The sequence below is a fragment of the Chrysemys picta genome, chromosome 13 (genome assembly GCF_011386835.1).
Source record: "Chrysemys picta bellii isolate R12L10 chromosome 13, ASM1138683v2, whole genome shotgun sequence".
Lineage (NCBI taxonomy): Eukaryota > Metazoa > Chordata > Testudines > Emydidae > Chrysemys > Chrysemys picta.
The window spans coordinates 55,176,833-55,197,179 of NC_088803.1; the positions used below are offsets into that span (position 1 = coordinate 55,176,833).

At 49.5% G+C, this 20,347-nt stretch overlaps 1 protein-coding gene across 11 annotated transcripts in view; it reads right to left on the reverse strand.

Annotated features, from left to right (window-relative positions):
• Nucleotides 1-20,347, reverse strand: part of CDH22 (cadherin 22) — a 188,669-nt gene that overhangs the window by 54,207 nt on the left and 114,115 nt on the right. For 9 of the 11 annotated variants that reach the window (XR_010592417.1, XM_065566413.1, XM_065566414.1 and 6 more), the window contains 2 exons: nt 12,804-12,925; nt 12,138-12,255 (listed from right to left, as the gene is read on the reverse strand). Coding sequence is in view for 10 of the 11 variants with exons in the window: in XM_065566413.1 (XP_065422485.1) it covers nt 12,138-12,255; nt 12,804-12,925 (240 nt within the window). In the remaining variant the exon portion in view is untranslated. The remainder of the gene's footprint in view (nt 1-12,137; nt 12,256-12,803; nt 12,926-20,347) is intronic. The other 2 variants (XM_065566410.1, XM_065566407.1) reach the window with 1 other exon arrangement.

Sequence of the window (20,347 nt, forward strand, 5' to 3'; positions counted from 1 at the left end):
AAAGGCACAGCCCATAGAGGGGTTGGAGAACTTCAACAGATACACATCACTCAGTGGCAGAGAGTGAGACAAAATTAAAAGACTACAAAACTCTTTATTTCAAACTGCTTAACACACCGTTTTCTCTCCCTGAGCAGGGCCAAGCAAGCACCGGATCCAGAGCGGAGACCCACACAGATCTTCATGGCTACAACAAAAGCAGAAAAGGCCTGGTAGTTCATTTAGCTCATCACCAAGCCAATGCCGGACTACTGGTTAGACAGTCAGAGTTTCAACATTAGGCACTTTCCCCAGATATTCAGCCACATTTCCCTTTGCTCAGTTTAATCCCATAACTAACCCCACATCCCCTCCTTCTCTCCTTGCTTGGTGTTTACATCCTTCAGTAATTTGTAGAGTGTTCTCCTGGCCCCTCTCCTTAGCTGTTGCATAGCCAAATAATCAGATGTATCCCTCTGTCGTCACAGGTCAGTCCTCTCCTCTGGCCCCATTGTCATCATCTTTGTAATGGCTCTTCTCTGAACATCCTCACATTTGCTAATTCCTTTGCAGAACTGAGATGCCTTAAGCAGAGGACAGTATTCTCTCAGCAGGTACCATCCCACCAGTGCTGTGCTGCAGATGATCATTGTGAATGTAGTCCAAAGCCACCACAGGGGTCAAAATCATCTTCTTGGTCCACAGCTTTTCAACTTTGAGGTGACAATGAGGTTATCTGTATGGTGAAGTATTTGGGGCTCTTCCATGCTTGCATGTGTTTGCTGCCTGGCACACGCTAGGCAGTATTCTTGCATGCATCATCCTCTGCTTGTGAAGCCCACAAACCATTTTTCCCCCCGCTACCATCTTACATTTCAAGCACTTCCCTTCTGTGCTGTCCCCAGATTGCCACATACAGCCCTCCTACTAATCACCTGGGTGACTGCTTCCCACATACGCGATATCACTTTTCCAGAGAGAGTCCCCTATTATTTCCTGCCCATGTCTTGCTCGCCTTGAGGACCAGACTAATAAAACGGGGCCCAAATCTGCGTGAACAAAGTGTCCAGAACCCAGCCCTTGTTACTGGTACAGAACAGGAAAGTTTGGGAACACAAGCTATTCACAGTGATAACCATGTCACATGTCGTAACCAGGTATAGTAAAACAGGTAAGTCTCTCAGAGTCTTTCTGCAAACAAACTCTGCTGATGGCAGCAATAGCTCTTTTTTCATAAGTCAATCTAAAATAGGAGAAAAAAGAAAGCAGATGAGAGCAATCAAATCTCCGGGTTGGATTTTCAGATCCACGCTCCTCCTGCACTCGCCGGGCCAGAATAAGCATCTGTCTTCCCCTTCTCCAACAGCTGTTCCACAGCTTTAGCATCCCAGGACATGCAGACTTTTTACAGTATATAACTCCCAGGTCAGTAGGCAACCATACTGCAGTTGTAGCTTCCCTCTGCCTTAAAGGTTTCTCTGAAAAGAATAAAATTCCCTTCTCTGACTTCTGTGGCAGGGCTCAGGTCCGGTGGGAAAGAATTCTTGATTGTTTGCATTTTACTTCTTCCTTACCTAAAATTCTCTGAGCTTCAGGGACCATTACTGCTCTGGCCCCATTGCCCTTTTCTTTGCCTGGGTGGGGATGAAGTGCTCCCTTTCCTTCTCTGTCAGATCAGTTTCTATGTCATGCAGAGTGGGTAACGGAATCTCCACTGGAGCTGGAGTATCTGTTACCTCTATCCTCAGGCACTCCCAGAATCCTGATTGTTAAGGTTTCCAAGTCTTCCATCACCCATTATGCTGCTCTTAATTAGACCTTTAGAGAGTTGAGACATCTGCTTGTCTAGCCCCTAAGCTTTGGAGTCGGTAGGCTCCATGTGTCACTCCGTATTAGCTACCAGACTTTCCAGGCTGCTGAGATGAGATTCCCTCTACTCTCCCTTCCAATGCAGTTAGTATTTCTTGGAGAACATGATTTTTGGCCATAATTGTCTCAAATGCTTCTCGAATCAATTTGCTCAGGCCAGGCAGAGCCAGCAGAGGAGAGGCAGGAGTCCTAGGATGGTGACAACATCTGGAAGGCCACAGACTGGATGGGGCAGAAAGTCAGCTTTTTCCATTCTATCTTTGCCTTTAGGCAACTTGACTGTTGTTCTGCTTCCTTCTGGACATGGCCACCCACTGGCTGTGCTTCTGCGAGGAGTGTAGAACAATGTCGCACCGTTGGAAAGGTTCACTTCAAAGCTTCATCTTTCAACCCAGCACTAGTAGATGGTGCTGTGAGTGAAGTAGGCTCACTCTGCGGTGTTAGAAGAACAGGAGAACAGGGTCCATGTGGCTTTGTCAGGATGGACTCTGAAAGTCCTGTGGGATAGGAGCTTGTATGGGGACTGGGTCAGAACAATACAACAAAGAAGCTGGCACAGAACGTGAGTAAGCGCTCAATGAGCTCCGCCCGACTCGCGGTTTTGCAACTCAGCAGTAAAGTGAGTGAGCGCCCTGCAAACACTCAGGAGGAGCAGCAGCAAAGCAGGGTGACCCCTGCAGATACAAACGAGTGAACCATTAATTACCAAAGCCCCTGGCTCTCACAGACAGGATAAGCAGTAAGTCAGCTAAAGCAAATAGTCCCCTACTGGTCCCTTCGCTTTAGGCCCTTTCTTTCTCTGATCAAGCATCAGCATTTCTGGAGGGCAACCAGGGCTCAGCCAAGGAAGCTGGGTCGATCGTAGCAACAGAGTGGGTGTGGCAGAGTGGGTGTGTATGAAGCAGTGAATGTGGAGAGGGCAGGAGGAATGGGAATATTAATCAGGGTCCTTATTTAAAAGGCTCCTTGGTGGGTCGTGTCTGGGGACCGGGCCACACGCCTCGGGAAGGGGGAGAAGGGACATGTCCCGCAGCAAGGCCTGGCTCCTGGGTGGGTCGTGTCTGGGGGCCGGGCCACACGCCTCGGGGAGGGGGAGAAGGGACATGTCCCGCAGCAAGGCCTGGCTCCTGGGTGGGTCGTGTCTGGGGGCCGGGCCACACGCCTTGGGAAGGGGGAGAAGGGACATGTCCCGCAGCAAGGCCTGGCCCCTGGGTAGGGCAGGCTGTGTCTGTGGGGACGTAGCTCTTCTCTCACTTTTTTATTCACACCCTCATAGATCAAGCTCATGGCTGGCTGGGCCCCTGTGAGACTCCAGACGAGCCCTAGCATCCGTGCCCCAAGCAGAGAGCCCCTCGGTGACTTTTCAGGCTCCATGGGCTGAAGCATGGAGGGCAGGAGACTGTCTCTCCCCTCTGCTCTCAGTGACCCCCTGTGGGGCCCAGCAGCTTGGAGCCTGCAGGGAGGGTGGCAGAGGAAGGGGGGCTTTGCCCGCTGTTCCAGCTGCCGGTGGATTAGTGGCCCGGATTCAGCGCTAGCGATTCAGCGAATGCTGGCTCTGAAGCATGGGATGGTGGGGCTGGCTGAGCTCCTTTCCCATATGAAAGTAGGGCTGAGGGTAAAATGTTGGGAGCGTCTGCACTTCCTGGCTTGTGTTTCTGGTGCTGCAGAATAAGGACAGCGGCTGCGCTGCAATGATGAAGTCCCAGGGCCGGTTTCAATCTCCTTCTAGCACAGCATGGCTCAGAGTGGCCTCTTCTCTCCAGTCTGCTGCCCCCCCACTGCACTTGCTCCATGCGTTGGGCGGTGCAGGTGGTTACTGTGGGCGACTTGGGGCTGCACATGCAGAGGTATCACATCTCAGCAGGGAGCGGATCGTCCCTCTCTGTGAAGGGCCTGCAAAATGGCCCCTGGATCTCGCGTTCAGGGCTGGGCACCTCAGTTCCAGAATGAGGCTGATTAATTGGAAGGTTCAGAGAAAAGCAACAAAAATACCAAGAGGGCTGGAGGGGCCGAATAAGGATGCAGAGCCAGCTAATGAGAACCGGCAGCTCTGCTAAGAGAGTAAACGTGCCTGCAGGGGAGCGGTGTGGGGAACTGCTCAGAGTGGGACACAGGGGTGTAAACTAGGAGCAAAGGGTGACAGCAGCAAAGGAAAATGGGGCCTGAGGCGATGTGATGTCTACATTGTGCGGCTGCCCCACAGCACGGACTACGGGGTGGGGGGGTGTCAATTACACAGCACACCAAAGCGCTGAGCTCTAACTGGGCCATGTGGACGCTGTGGGCACAAACTAAACGGTACCTTCTTCACGTTAAAGTCGCCCTTGTTCAAACAGTGTCACGCTTTGGTGTGCCCGGCAATTCACATCCCTGTAGGCCGCACTGTGGCATGGCATGGACATAGCCAGACTCAGACTCCATTTTCCTTTGCTTTATGTCAGCCCTTTGCTCCTGGTTCATAGAATCATAGAACCATAGAATATCAGGGTTGGGAGGGACCTCAGGAGGTCATCTAGTCCCACCCCCTGCTCAAAGCAGGACCACTCCCCAACTAAATCATCCCAGCCAGGGCTTTGTCAAGCTGGGCCTTAAAAACCTCCAAGGAAGGAGATTCCACCACCTCCCTAGGTAACCCATTCCAGTGCTTCACCACCCTCCTAGTGAAAAAGTTCACACCCTCTTGTCCCACAGGCCCCGTAGGCACCACTGTGGCACAGTGTAGACAAGCCCTGCATGTCAGAGACCCCCGAGAGGGAGTGCCATCACTTGGGCCATTGAATGCAGTGCTGGAGAGAGCTCTGGAGAATGGACTGCAGGGTGCAGCTCCGCCTGGCCCCCGGGGGACAGGATGGCAGGGACAGACCCTGGCCTCTGAGGGATAGGCTGGGCTGGGCCCTGACGGGGCTTTTGTCATTCTGACTCTGAGTCCTGCCTGGTTGGGCACTCTCCCATCCATGGCCACTGGCCGTAATGTCTCCTGCATGTCCTCTCTCTGCTGGATGCTGTCTGGGGTCACCGATCACTAGCCAGGCCCATCCCGGGACTATGGCCAAATCACTGTCCTGGCGAATTACAGAGAGCAACCTCCTGCCTGAACACCCAGAGGGAGCTGGCTCTGGGGATGGCAGGAGGAGGCCCAGGAGACATCATACTGCCATAGGCAAGATGGCTCAGGGGTGCCTGGAGACACCACGTCCTGCAGCACTCCGGCTCCCAAAAGCCTGCTGACAATTGTGGCATGCCTGTAAGAGGATGGGCTGAGCCATGACCTCATCTCCACGGGAGGCATGGTGACCGACTCCCCTTAAGCACTCAAGGGAGTGCAGGAGTGTGTCTGGTCTGCTCCTGTGGGGGTTTCTAGGCTGGGGAAGGGGCTCCCCGCCCTCACCACACAGTATGCTGCCTCCTCTCCTGGCTCGTGTGCAGTGGTTGTGAGCAAAGCTATTGGCCCAGCCCCACTCCCCTCTGCAAAGCCCATGTAAATAGTCCCATGGGGGTGAGGTTCGGCTAGGAGGGCAGAGACACCCCTCCAGAGCACACCCATGCAGGGGGTGGGGCAAGGGAGATGCTTAACTGTGGATCCGAAGGGCGGACTGTCCCATCTCGCTTGGCCTGCCTCAAGAACCGCTGTCCATGGAGCCTCCACAGGGTGCACTCTGGGTAGTCAGAACCCGCCTGCATTAACTCTCAGCATCCTGCCCCTCTCTCGGCTGCTCAGCTGCCAGGCCTGCCTGCAGAAGTGGGGGCAGGATCTGGGCCATTAATTTTTAAAAGGAAATAATTTTCACTCTGGGCCCTTCCGTTTTCCCTGGTGTTTTGCCATCTTCTGCGGAGCATAATTTTAACTGGGTTAGATGCTACAGCTCAGGGGCCATCTTCCATCCCTCCCCTATTAGGTTTAGGCATATCCCAGCAGTTCTCAGCTCTAGCACATCTCTGTAGGATCCCTGGAAGCTTCTCTCAGCTATTAGAATAGAGGCATGCCGATCCCCACTTGCAGCTAGGGACAACACCTTTGCATTCTGCCACCATTAGGACAATTTGGCATTTGGTGTGTGCAAACAAATGTCACTTTCTAATAGCTGAAAATCTAATGCTCTGCTGACCACAGCCTCCTAATCCCATCCAGTCCCTCATCAAAATCCCACTGTCTCTGCCAGGAGCCTCTCTGCTCAGCCTGACAAACTCTTATACAGGGTCAAAGATGGAGAACATTTCCTGAGAGGATTTTGGTCCCTGTCATGCTGAGAGGATGAGTTACGCTCCTGATGTTGCTTTCTGCTGCCTAACAGGAAGTGAGAGAAGTAGGTGCAAAAAGATTTAACCAAGAGCTTAGTGAATCCATCTGTGCTGACATCCATCAGTGTCACTCCTTGGCTGCAGAAGCAATATTTATAAATCACGTTTCAAAACGGGCTACAAATTTGTACAAAGAAACAGATGGGCTGGTGGGTAGCAGTTTGTCACCACTGATATTTATATAGAGAAGGAGACAGAGTGCAAGAGGGGCCGAGCCCGGGAGAGAGACCGCAAGAAGGGGGAGAGAGAAACTGAAGGAGGCTATAGCAAGGGAATGAGCAGGACCGGAAGGGAACCAAAGAAGAGTGTGCTGGGGAAATTAGATTGGTGGGGCGGGGGGAGAGGGTGAAGAGGGGGAATTGGACAGAAGCAAAGGAGAGGAGACAGAGTGAAAGAGTGCAGTAATAATACATCCACCAGCAGCTTCCGGTTCTTATTATCTAATAAGCCATTGCTCAGAGACGCGTACGCCAGGGTCTCCAACAGCCCTCGGAACAAGCCCTGCAATTAAAGCTTGTTTCCAACCAAGGCAGAGAGGTGCTGGATGATACTGGCTTTTACTCCTTGTTTAGTGAGATGTCACAAGGAAAGTTTCGGGGATCACTCAGATTAATTTGCTCCAGCAGAGTGAGCCTCATCGTGCTCTCTGAGGAATCAGCAATCCTTTGCAGTGTCAGAGCAGAGAGTCTGGAGAAGGAGCCGGGTGCAAGCAAGTCCAGGGCTGCCCGAATCCCCGGGTTCCTCTTGGTTTGAAACCCGTTGGTGGAGAAGCCCAGAGCAGCATGAACATGGAGCACAAATGCCCACACACTGGGGGAAGAGGGCGGCTTTTGCCAAGCTCTGATCATCTGAAATATTTATACGCATGAAAATGAGGTTGGAAAATCACTAATGCAGCAAAGGGCCACAGCGGAGGCAGGGAGCTACAGAGCAACCTCCTATCAGGGAATACGCTTGGATAAGTGTAACCTGACTGTGTCAAACAGCCCTGGCTCCCATGGGGGAGAATCCTGCCTCTCAGCCTGTCCGAACATTTGGAAGACATTAATGATGTAATAGACACAGGTGGATATAATTTACTTGGAGTTCAAAAAGTTTTTGAGAAGGTCTCATAAGAGGCTATGAAGGAAAATAACAGGGCATGGGGCAAATCTTGTGGAGGATTAAAACCTGGTTAGATGATAAAAAACCAAAGAGACTCCATGAGTAGCTACCCCAAGAGTGGAGAGAGGTTAATTGAGGGTCACCTCGGGTCAGGAATTGGACCAGTGTATTTAACATACAGTGAAGAGACGTTCGTTTCTCCACAGTTAAGAGTGAAGCTTTTAATTGCAACCTGGATTTTGATGCTCTGAACTAGGCCAAAACCAAACCAATCTGCCTGAAATGTCATAGACAGGATTTTAGGAGGGGATAGAGTTCTTCTGGAAGGCAAATTGGATCAAGTTATGGGGAGATGAAGGCTGCAAAAATGGAGGTGGCTTCATTTTTTGAAAACTTCCTTTACCTTTTGTTTTGTCTCCCTCCAACATGGTGCCTTTGGCTAGTGGGCAAGCTTCAGGGGGTAAATGGAAGGTAAATGTTTAGTAGAAGGGTTTTAAGATGCCCCCAGACACTTGGGTTCCTAGCTGAGCCTGCAATGTGGCAGGTATCCCCCAGATCCACTTACAATTCGCAGTTGGACTCAGCAGAAATGTCAGTCAACCAATAGGAAACTTGATCTGATTCCAGGCAGCACCCTCCACCTCTCCAGAGTGCATCTTCCCAGGCAAATACAGGGACATGAAGCTCATAGTCTTTAATGCCAAATCAACAGTAAATAAGCCCATGACTATCAACGAGACCCCAGATCTGCTGAGACCAGGCCCAACAACATGACAGCCCCGGTGGCCCTTGCCCGTCCCATCCCCACGCTACTCAGTGCATCAGAACCAGAAACGAACACTCAGAATGGCAGAAGGCAGGACATGCATGCAGCAACCCTAATATTTCAGCTCACCCCAAATGCAACATGGGATCTATTGGGCCCAAGCATCTACCGTCTTTGTGAGGCCAGACACTCTGACACTGGGGTTCTGCTGTCCACATGCCCCTAGAGGGTGTGAATTTCCTAACAGAGATAGTTGTCAGAGGGGTAGCCGTGTTAGTCTGGATCTGTAAAAGCAGAAAGAGTCCTGTGGCACTTTATAGACGTATAGGAGCATGAGCTTTCGTGGGTGAATACCCACTTCTTCGGATGCATGCTGCTCTAACAGAGATAGCAGACAATGACTCTTGGGGCAAGTCTCCTAGACTTAATGAACCACATCAGTGCCCACAGACAGCACCTCTGGGCCCCTGGATGGAGAACTCATGTCTGCTCTTTTCACCATGGGACTCTCTCCAGTGGTACCAGACCCACCTATGTTTGACCATGAGATGCCACTGGAGCAGCTCAGATAACTAGCAGCAGCAAGCAGCAACACGTGATGGCTCCACTCCTCCCTTATGCATCAGACTTAGGTCATATCAGGCAGCTGCACCCACCCCCACAGCTCTCACGTTCAGAGTCCCACTAGCCTTTCATCTGGTCTCTGCTAAACGCCGGAAGCTGCTGAGATCACACAGCTTGAACAGACAGAGGATAGCATGTCTGCCCGGCATACAGCAGCAGGGAGAGAAGAAAATTGCATTCTGGGATGTATTTTTAAAAGAGAAAAAATATAATGCTGAAAACATGATTTTGACCGTCTGTAAAGGGGCAGTCTAGGTCATGTCATCTGAGTCCTGAGAAGGGCAGTGGAGGGTTAGCCAAATGGCAAGACTGAACAGGTGGCAAGGAGCTTGAGTGCCGGAGTTATTTGGCGTGTGGTAGAGGAGAGTGAGCAGGGACTGGCAGAGAGATTCTGAATCATCAGCTGACCAAGCCCTCCAAAGAGACGCTTGCTGAGATGAAGTGAAAGAGCAGAACAGTCAGACCCAATGAAAGGAAATGCTTCTTAGTGCACCACAGAGGGAGCGGGTGGAACCCATGCCGCTGGAGGCCCCTTGAGTCAGTTACTCTGGCAGACTATTAACAGCGTTGGGAGGTTTGTAGGCGAAGACCAGTCGATCAGGGACCATATCTCTTTACACCCCAGCCAACAGAGCTATGCCAGCAGAAGTCTGTAGTGTAGGCCTGGCGGTAGACTAAGGCTTTGTCTACACTACACAGCTTTTAGTGACAGCTGTGTCGCTAAAAGTCGGGAAGTGTAAACGCTGTTTGTCAGCACTTTTGCTGACAAAATACGTCCACCCCTGAGCTGAGTTTGCATTGTCAACAGGAGAGCACTCCTGCCAAAAACAAGCCATTTATGCTGCCACTTGCCGTGGCAAAACTTGTGTCTTTCAGGGCAGGGCGGGGCTTTTTTAAGCACCTGTGAACGACAAAAAAGTTTTGTCGTTCAATTGGCAGTGTAGACCAAGCCTCAGTGTGAAAAGATCTCGGGTTTCAGGGCACACCCTGACAAGCTGCAGACAAAAGCAGGGTTTTTTCCTGCCAGCTCTGAACAATTGGCCAGGCATGTTGTGGTTGTTTCCACCTGCCCCTGAAGCGCTAACAATGGCAGACAGTGCCAGAGGTGCTATAAGAGACTGGACAGACTGGCAGAGTAATGTGAGCTGGTAACTCCTTACGCTCCAAAAAGCAATAGACTGACATGTCTTAGGCCATGTCTACACTAGCGCGCTGACAGCAGCACAGCTGTAACACTACAAGATCGCTTGTGTAGCTGCTCTGTGCTGATGGGAGAGCATCTCCTGCTGACATAGCACTGTCCTCGCCAGTGCTTCTGTCGGTGTCACTCGTGTGTGTTTTTTCTAGGGCTGTTGATTAATCGCAGTTAACTCACGCAATTAACTCAAAAAAACCAATCACGATTAATCGCAGTTTTAATCGCACTGTTAAACAATAGTATACCAATTGAAATTTATTTAATATTTTGGATGTTTTTCTACATTTTCATATATATTGTATTCTGTGTTGTAATTGAAATCAAAGTGTATATTATTTTTATTACAAATATTTGCACTGTAAAAATGATAAACAAAAGAAATAGTTTTTCAATTCACCTCATACAAGTACTGAAGTGCAATCCCTTTGTTGTGAAAGTGCAATTTACAAATGTAGATTTTTTTGTTACATAACTGCACCCAAAAACAAAACAATGTAAAACTTTAGAGCCTACAAGTCCACTCAGTCCTACTTCTCGTTCAGCCAATCGCTAAGACAAACAAGTTTGTTTATATTTACAGGAGATAATGCTGCCCTCTTCTTGTTTACAATGTTACCTAAAAGTCAGAACAGGCATTTGCATGGCCCTTTTGTAGCCGACATTGCAAGGTGTTTACGTGTCAGATATGCTAAACATTCATATGCCCCTTCATGCTTCGGCCACCATTCCAGAGGACATGCTTCCATGCTGATGATGCTCGTTAAAAAAATAATGTGTTAATTAAATTTGTGACTGAACTCCTTGGGGGAGAACTGTATGTCCCCTGCTCTGTTTTACCCGCATTCTGCCATATATTTCATGTTATAGCAGTCTCGTATGATGATCCAGCACATGTTCATTTTAAGAACACTTTCACAGCAGATTTGACAAAACGCAAAGAAGGTACCAATGTGAGATTTCTAAAGATAGTTACAGCACTCAACCCAAGGTTTAAGAATCTGAAGTGCCTTCCAAAATCTGAGAGGGACGAGGTGTGGAGCATGCTTTCAGAAGTCTTAAAAGAGCAATACTCCAATGCGGAAACTACAGAACTCAAACCACCAAAAAAGAAAATCAGCCTTCTGCTGGTGGCATCTGACTCAGATGATGAAAATGAACATGTGTTGGTCCGCACTGCTTTGGATTGTTATCAAGCAGAACCTATCATCAGCATGGACCCATGACCTCTGGAATGGTGGTTGAAGCATGAAGGGACATATGAGTCTTTAGCGCATCTGGCATGTAAATATCTTGCGACGCTGGCTACCATAGTGCCATGAGAACGCCTGTTCTCACTTTCAAGAAGAGGGCAGCATTATCTCCTGCAAATGTAAACAAACTTGTTTGTCTGAGCAATTGGCTGAACAAGAAGTAGGACTGAGTGGACTTGCAGGCCCTAAAATTTTACACTGTTTTATTTTTTAATGCAGTTTTTTTGTACATAATTCTACATTTGTAAGTTCAACTTCCATGATAAAGAGATTGCTCTACAGTACTTGTATTAGGTGAATTGAAAAATGCCATTTCTTTTGTTTTTTTACAGTGCAAAGACTTGTAATAAAAAATAAATATAAAGTGAGTCCTGTACACTTTGTATTCTGTGTTGTAATTGAAATCAATATATTTGAAAATGTAGAAAACATCCAAAAATATTTAAACAAATGATATTCTATTATTAACAGTGCGATTAATCGCTTAGGGTGAAGCCCCCAGCCTCTCAGTCCATCTTTTCCAGGGGCATGGCCTGCTATTCTGCTCAGCGTGTCTCTGCTCTGGGTGGGGGCTGCTTCACTGCGCGTGGGGGAAATCAAATATACAGAATGGTGAGGCTGTGCTCTCTCTGCAGGACTGAGAAAGGAAAACTGGCCCCCCAACGTCAGAGCCACAGAGCACCGAACAGGAGCTGAGAATCTGCTGGCTAGGAAGGAGTGAGGTGCAGCCTGCAGCAGCCAGACACACAGAGGCTCGTGAGAGCTCCTGCTCTTTGCCAGCAAAGAATTCTGGTGGGACAGGCTCCTAAGAAGGGCCTGTGTGGCTGAGGCAGCTGCTCGAGAAGGGCTGGATCTGCATCGATCAGAGGTGAAAGGTCTGCGGGGGAACAGTCCGGGGAGCCTGCTGCATCCCACAGCACTTCCCATGGTGACCAGCCTTTCCTGCTCCCCGTTCTTGGCACAGGTCCCAGGCCATGCAGCCACCAACTGGAGAGGAAGGGAGAATAGGGCAGAAGGGAATTGATGAGTGGGAAGGAGGACGACTCACCCTGGATATCCAGCAGAGAAAAGTGGTGGTTGTCAGTGGCTTCCGGGGCCAGTGTGAAGTAGAAGCGATGGCCACTCTGAGGCTCATCACGATCCACGACACTTATTGTCTGAATTAGCTACAAGAAGAAAGCAGAGGTCAGAGCTGCTTCCTTGGGGCTGAGGGAGAGGTCCCTGCCTGGGGACTCCTCGCAGCACTGGAATGGGCAGCATCTCCCTCAAGAGAGATGGAAAACCTTTGCCAGTGCCATCAGATTCAGCTATTCAGCTCCTTCCACGCACCTGCAGCTGGGCAGGAAGGGAAAGGCATTGCTCCCACTCCCACCGCCCCCGGGCACACAGCACCCTTCTCTCCCTGAAGGGTCAGCTCTCCTGGAGGGAAAGGCAGTCGCAGCTCCACAAGCAGTGGCTGCCAGAGTAGTTTTGAGAAGAAAATTGCCCCCCAAAGTCACACTCCATCAGGGTGAAGTCTTGTCCTGACCTGAGCAGTCAGAGAACAGTGTCAACTCCTTAACCCTGAGGCGGGCCTCACCATGGGCCTCACAGCTGCGTGCGCTTTCCAGATACACAGACACCCGGTCAGGATGTGCCAGGCCTAATGCAGACGTTTCATACGCAAACACTGCACGTGGCACAATGCTGACAGGGAGCCAGGCGTTCTGATTACCTGGCCGGGCTTGGCATCTTCACATACCGCAGCCTCGTACGGCGTGGCCAGCTCGGGTGGGTTGTCGTTCACATCCAGGATTCGGATACGCAGAGATGCTCTAGACACCTGGGAATGATTGTCTGAAACAAAACCAACACACAGCGTCGTTGGTGAGCGTCCTCTGCCAGCAGCAGGGAACTTATCCCATCTCTTTGTTCTGTCAGCAACCCCTGTGGTCAGTCACACAGGTGACTCCCCAGGTGTGAGAGCCCCACCCTAAGTATTTATTCCATTTCTAACACAACCATCAACACACCTTCCAGCTGCCTGGTACGCACATTAGCTCAAGTGTGATGCAAACATTTCCCCCACAGTTCAGCAGCATCTGTACAGCATCCCTCAGCAGCACCAGCCGAATTTCCACGTGTGAGACTCAACTGCTGAGGACGGCAGCTAACAAGGTGCCTCTGTCAGCAAGTGTCAGCTTTTATGGTGCATGTGAATTCCAGTGGCAAGAACCTGCCACCGATCCAATGGTGAAGATCTACCCCCTGGCCAGCTCCCACAAGCTTCACTCTTGAGACTGACAGATGTGGGCCTAGGCAGAGGGGATCTGTGAGACTAGACCATCAAGGGCTGAAGGCATCACCTCAAGTAAAGCTGAAATGAAAGCGCAGTTGGAACAGGAGAGAGTTACAAATCAATACAAAAATCGTGGCATTAACAAACCCCATTCTATGTGTCACATTCAGTCCCTTCCCTTCCTGCTGCTCCCCACTCCCCAGCCCGTGCCTGGACATTCGTTAGAATGCCAGGTCCTTGGCCCCAGGGCTCCTGTGTGCATTGCTGGTGAAGCATCCAGTTCACTTTGAGCTCTACAAGAATGATGGGTTTGTAGATAATCACTGGCACCTGGAATCTTACCTGGGTGTGACCTGGCAGTCAGTGCAGAGCACCGGGCACAGGTAATGTGTCTGCATGAGTGTGCCCTGCTCAGAAGGATGCGGGGGAGGGGGAGAAAGGGAAAGTGCACTTACAGATGGTGTCCAGGGACTACACCTAGATCTCAGAGATAACCACTGTCTCCGACCATGACCTCCAGGGCAGTTACGTCCCACTGGAACCAGGAAGCTGTTAATTGTTAACGGGAGGCTTGTGAGTGCAGGAGGTATGTCCTTATGGGAGCCAGACTTGGACTATGGAACTCAGTGCCACAAGAGAGAAGAGTTTCACCAGGTCCGGAGCTAAATGCAAAACTCAGCTCTGAGAATCAGTTTTCCTGCAATAAGCTCTTCCCATAGGTACACACACGCACTGTTAAAATCAATGCTATAAACCAGTCAAGCTGTGCTCCCAACAGACTGGCAACTGGGGGACAGAGAGAGGTTGCCAACGTTAATTCTATTTTTAAATCTTTGGGAGGCCCCAGATATGATGATGATGGGAGCTATGTACGTCCTGGATCGAGAGATTCTAAGGCAGTCCAAGGGCCAGCTCGCTGCGGTCATCTAGCACAGGGCTTCGAGGCACTGATGGCTGGGGCAAAGTCTGAGAGAAGAGAATGCAAACTCCTGGGAGAGGCATTTCTCCCCATTACATTCAGGCTGGGCAGAGCTCAGGGTGACGAACCCCTTTGGCAATAGCTGAGCAGATGCCCTCACTCACACGTTTCACCAGTTCCTCAAGCTTCTCCCTCTGCCAAAAAGCATCACACCTCTGCCGTATCTGGCTGGTATTTAAGCCAACTGGCTTTCATCCAGGCCCCTCCCTCAGTCTGGCGGAGGGAGGGGGGGGAATCGGAGATCAGAGGAAACAGCACTGCCCAGCTCTAGGGAAAGGGACCCCCAGTGTGCAGCAGACACCATGACCCCTAGCAGCTCACAGCTGGTGCAAATAAATGCTGAACCAAAGAGGGTCAGAGAAGGCCTTTCCACTCCCCACTCACTCAGCACTGGGATCTCCGGGGCATGCCAGGTTGTGGGGAGGACTCAGTCTCTCTCTCCCAGAGACATCACTCTTCCTCTCAAGGAAAGAAGGGGAGTGTTATGTAAAAATTCTTCCAGAGCAACTAAACATTGGGGCAATTCCCATCTTACGGAGAGAAACCCAGATGCACAAGTGGGAAGATCCATCAGTTTGGCTTCACTCGGCCTTGGTCAGCATTAGTCATTTCAAGAGCTGTTGCTCCAGGCCCTGAGGCTGTAATACCCGTGTCAGAACAGGGGTGCATAGACAGGGAACAGGGCTCAGCTGCATTTCAGGCTGGCGATACGTCTCCAGGGGTTCTTTGGTTCTGCCCCCTCAGAGACCTGCCCCATGTCTGACCCTGGTGTGTTGAATACTGCATGCAGATGTGGTCGCCCCATCTCAAAAATGATATATTGGAATTGGAAAGGTTCAGAAATGACAAAAATGATTAAGGGTATGGAACGGATTCCATATGAGGAGAGATTAATAAGACTGGGACTTTTCAGCTTGGAAAAGAGACGACTAAGGGGGGATATGATTGAGGTCTATAAAGGTGTGGAGAAAGTAAATAAGGAAGTGTTGTTCACTCCGTCTCATAACATAAGAACTAGGGGTCACCAAATGAAATTAATAGGCAGCAGGTTTGAAACAAACAAAAGGAAGTATTTTTTCACACAACGCATAGTCAGTCTGTGGAACTCTTTGCCAGAGGATGTTGTGAAGGCCAAGACTATGAACTAGATAAATTCATGGAGGGTAGGTCCATCAATGGCTATTAAACAGGATGGGCAGGAATGGTGTCCCTAGCTTCTGTCTGCCAGAGGCTGTGAATGGGCGACAGGTGATGGGTCACTTGATGATTACTGGTTCTGTTCATCCCCTTTGGGGCACCTGGCACTGGCCACTGTCAGAAGACAGGATACTGGGCTAGATGGACTTTGGTCTGACCCAGTATGGCCGCTCTTATGTTGCTGTTCCGAGCCCCTCCCCAGCCGGGGTTGGCTGAACTGGTGCAGCCACGCAGCACTCCTCGAATGCCACGTTGAACTCTTTCCACCTGTGCCAACCCCAGGGCCCTGCTAGGAAGCAGGACACAGACTCCAAACTGGCTGTGAGTTCTGCACATAGATTTCCCCAACCTATTACCAAGTGTACACTGCTCAGGGACTCTAACAGCCTAAGCATGGAGTCACAGGCAGGCCCCTTGGATTCGCCGGTCTATCTTGTCATTTAGGCAGCCTACTATTGTGATAGCTAGTTGCTTGCACCACAAATCACAGCAATATTCAGGTTGCTTTTAGCCCCAAAGGGTCAGTCACTTACCCCAGGTCAACTGCACACCACACACTCATAGCCAATCCTATAATAAACTAAATACAAATTGATTATATAGCAAAAGGAAATGAGAGTTATTTTCAAGTGTAAAGCAGGTGAGTTACAACCTCACGTTTCAAAAGAGAACAGAAGCTTCTATAATAAGCAGGCTCCAGATGGCGTTTAGGGCTAACCCAGGCTGAGCACTGGGGGTCTCTTGCTTGTGCCTTAGAAACCTTGTCTGCAGAGTCCAAGAAGCAATGAGATCCAGTTCCTCCTTGTTAGGGGCTTTTAATTCCCTTCCCCCCTTCTGTTCTGAGCTGCAAACTCAGCTGATGGGAGGAATTCACTTGCAAGACTCGTCTTCATGAGCTGGGGGAGGGGGAGAGTAAGCAGCAAACTCGTGTGTCTCTCTAACATTCCACTTCAGTGCATCTGGTGTTGCTGGGCCTTCCCTGTCGGGCAGGACGTAACACGTGTTGGAGACCAGCATTTCACACTGGTTCATGTCCCTCTCCTACCTGGAGAGTTACAGTTACAACGGCTTACAATGCAAATGCTCAAGCATTTCCTTACACTATGGGATGTTATAAGTGAGATTAATCCAGGCAGCGATGCCCCAGCCTTCAATACAGTCTAAACACTAAACTCATTCGTATACTTCCAACTCCTGTTTTAACAAGACTAACACCCAGGTGAGCCAGACTGACTCCACCCATGTATTGGTTAGGGTTCAGTGGAGACCTGGGGACCTTGGCATGAGCTGGCACCTGGTCTGCCAGCATCACAAGCCCATCTTGGTGTCCACCTGCTCCTACTATCTACATATTCTAATATGACTGCGTTATCCATGGGTTTTGTACAGCCTGAGCCAGCCCTCTCATTCCAGGATGAGCAAACGAACCCCCCTGGCTCCCCCGGAGCCCAAACAGCAGCTCTGCGCCTTGCTGCGCCAGGCAGCTCCTGCACTTACCTCTGCCTGATAAGCTGTGTGAGCTTCATACATGTGGGATGTAGCTTGGGAGCTCTGATTTGCTCCTGCTTGTTTCTGCCCCATGGCACGCACCATAAAGGTACATTAATCCCTCTTTATAATATTATAAATCACTCCTGAGGGCCTAATGCTTTCCAAAGCGCCTCACATGCTTCCAGAAATGAAACACCCTCATTCTCTGGCTCCTTTGTTCCCCCAGAAGTTATAACTCTGGAGAGGCCCAGCATGGGAGGGAGCACTGCTTGTTGTTAAAGCAGGAGCCTGCTGCCTGTTTGTTGATAAAATTAACTCTGGTCTGTGAGTCAGGTGGAGTTGTACCCGGGGGAGAGAAGTATGAGCAAGGCTCCATAATTATCTGAGAACCCAAACCCTCTCCCCAGAGCCCACCTTCGCCCCCCTCTCTGCTCTCCTGTTATCGCTTCCGCTCACCCAGACCTGCTGCTTTGGTGATTAGATGGGTGTTTTGGGGGGAAGGAGGCAGAAGTCGTGACTAAAAGCCTGGAACAATTTGTTATTTTTAAGAGCATGTTAGTGCAGCGAAATAAACTGCAATTGCTTTTAGGAAGAAAGGAAGCTAAAGGCAGCAGGGTGGGGAGGGAGCTGGGAGGCGGAAAATCTGAGGGGGTGGTAAAGAGGTGTGTCCGGTTCCAGCTGAAGGGGTAAATGAGCGAGCGAGTGAGAGGGGTTTGATTCCAGCAAGTGATATGGTGAGAGCGTTTTATCTCCTTCCCCAGCAGCCTGGTTCCTCTTGCAGAAAGATGGATAACCTTTCCCTGCAGTTTGATTCTAAAGTGAGCTGGCATTGCCCTGAAGGTGATATACAGAGAAGGAGATGAGAAAAGGCAGAAAGAAAGGATGAGAGGAGGAAGAGAGACACTCAGATCTCTCCTCGTCTCCCTCCTAACCTTACCCTGACTCCCATCACCCATTCAGAGCACACACAATTAGTGGGCAACAGAGCATTCATTATCATGACTATTCTTAATCATTCTTATGTATTTCTACAGTGCTAGAGACACCATGTGCTTGGCACTGCACAGACACGTTTAAGAAGAAGACAGATGTGCACCCCAAGGAGCCAGATCTTAACCCAGGATATTTAAATCTTTCCAAACCAGTCAGAAGACAGCATGTTTCCTACACTGCCATCCTTATGGAAAGAGCTTGCAGCCCTTTAGCTGAGGTTGCAATCAGCGTATGCTGATATTTAGAGTCAGAGAGAACAGCACAAACTCCTCCTATCATCACAGCCGCAAAGACAAGGAGTCTGAGGAAATATACTGTGCATGGGTGGTGGAGATATCCATGTGCTAAGATACATTTACTGAGCACCTGTGTCGGCCTCACCTGCCCTCTGCCTGCGGACTTGTCTCCCCCAGAGCTATCAATAACCTTCCATGCCTCTGAGCAGCTTCAAAGACATGCCATTAAAAAAAAAAATCGCCGGCCACACAAAGGTCTCCTCCTCCCTCCCCAAAATCACCCTAAATCACTGAAGCTTGAGGCCCTGGGTAGGGTGACCAGACAGCAAGTGTGAAAAACCGGGACAGGGGTGGGGGGTAATAGGTGCCTACATAAGAGAAAGCCCCAAATATCGGGACTGTCCCTATAAAATCGGGACATCTGGTCACCCTAGCCCTGGGTCTGATACCTCAAGAAACACTGGGGCTAGAAATGGGAGCATCATCTTTGGAGACCCTTCCATAGGACACGTGGTATTTCTTTTCTTTTTGGCCCTGCTGCATCACTACCTGCTGGGCCTTTGAATAGAACATTGTAATGTATTTTTTTAAAAGCTGTTTAAGCGGTTACTAAAATGTATTCTTTACAAAACTCTCCTCTCCCTCTGAGGCACCTGGTTTTACAGGGGGGGAAATATAAAAAGCAGCTTCAACAGATTTTTTTAAAAACTCTCCTGATATGTTTTCTGTAACTTATGGGGTATAAGTAGAATCAACAATGGTCTAGGGTGGCTGGGATCAAGATGTTATAGCAGTGCACGTGTAATGAACTGCAAGATTCACTCCTCCTAAGTACTCCAAACCTCACACGCCAGTGCTCCAAAGAGCTCTGTAGCACCCCTTACCCCCACGTAGTGTGTCTATACGTGCGGAATGACACACACACACACAGACATGTGCAGACATGCCCACGAAGGCATAGCCATGTGCTAATGTGTATACAGCTGCATGCACACACAGACCCATGGGCAGAAAGAACCACAGTTTCATGATATTAGCCAGACCGTCAATCTGAGCAAGAGAAGGCAGAGAAGTATGACATCATCAAACAGAGCCTGACAGAAAACAAAAATAGCGCTGGTCATCAGTGGCCAGGACTGAGGGGCAGAACATGCCAAGGAAGAGCGTGATCAGTTTAAAGAGAGCATCATCTTTCACTGCTGCAACTCTACTCTGTATTCCAGCTCAGCTGACTGACATGCAAATTAGTTTAATTATTTCTTCTTCTAAAATAAATTATATTTTGCAGTGGCTGCAATATGTTGTGTCAGGCAAAATTACATTCAATATTTTTAAACTAATTGATGTCAGCCTTGAGAAAACCTGACTGACAGCAGCAAGGAAACTAGGCTGCTACCTAAACGGTTTCCTAAATTAAAATTAAACATGCCGTTTTTCTGCATTTCCTCCAGGAGTCTGAATGCCATTAATCTGAAAAGACTGAGGAAGGAGACGGGAAAAACACACAGAGCAAGAGCGAGATGATGGAAACACAGCCGTGCAGTGAAGGAGCTGTGGACTTGGGATTGGCAGTTGCCTTTGCCAACCTGGGCAGAAGTATTTGCAGATCCACTTGAGTCCATTACAATTCCAGCAGAAATGCTCTGCAACAATATTCGCCTTCAGCAGAAGTGCACTGAAAGGAAAAGCTAATCTCCAATTCCTTCCCTGCCCCAGAGAAATCGCTGGAGACCCAGGATAGGCAGGATATTACTTTGCTCTGTGCACTTTTAACATGGGCTCCTGTCTTCCATGGCCCCATTGAGGTCCGATGCTCATGCAATGGAAAAGTCCTGGATGGAACATACATTAGACAGGGACTGTGTCACACTGACTGAGGCACATGGAACCCAGTTCTAAGGCCTGGTCCCAATTCCTCCAGCACAACGGTGCTGAATTCTGAGGCACGTTTTGACATTTCTTCTCAGCTTCAAGTAAATTCCAAAATAAAGATTTTTTTAAATTATGAAAATAACCCAATCAGGGCAGTTTTCCTGGTGTTATTTATTTAGATACTAAATTCTAATTATTCCATGCTGTCCCTG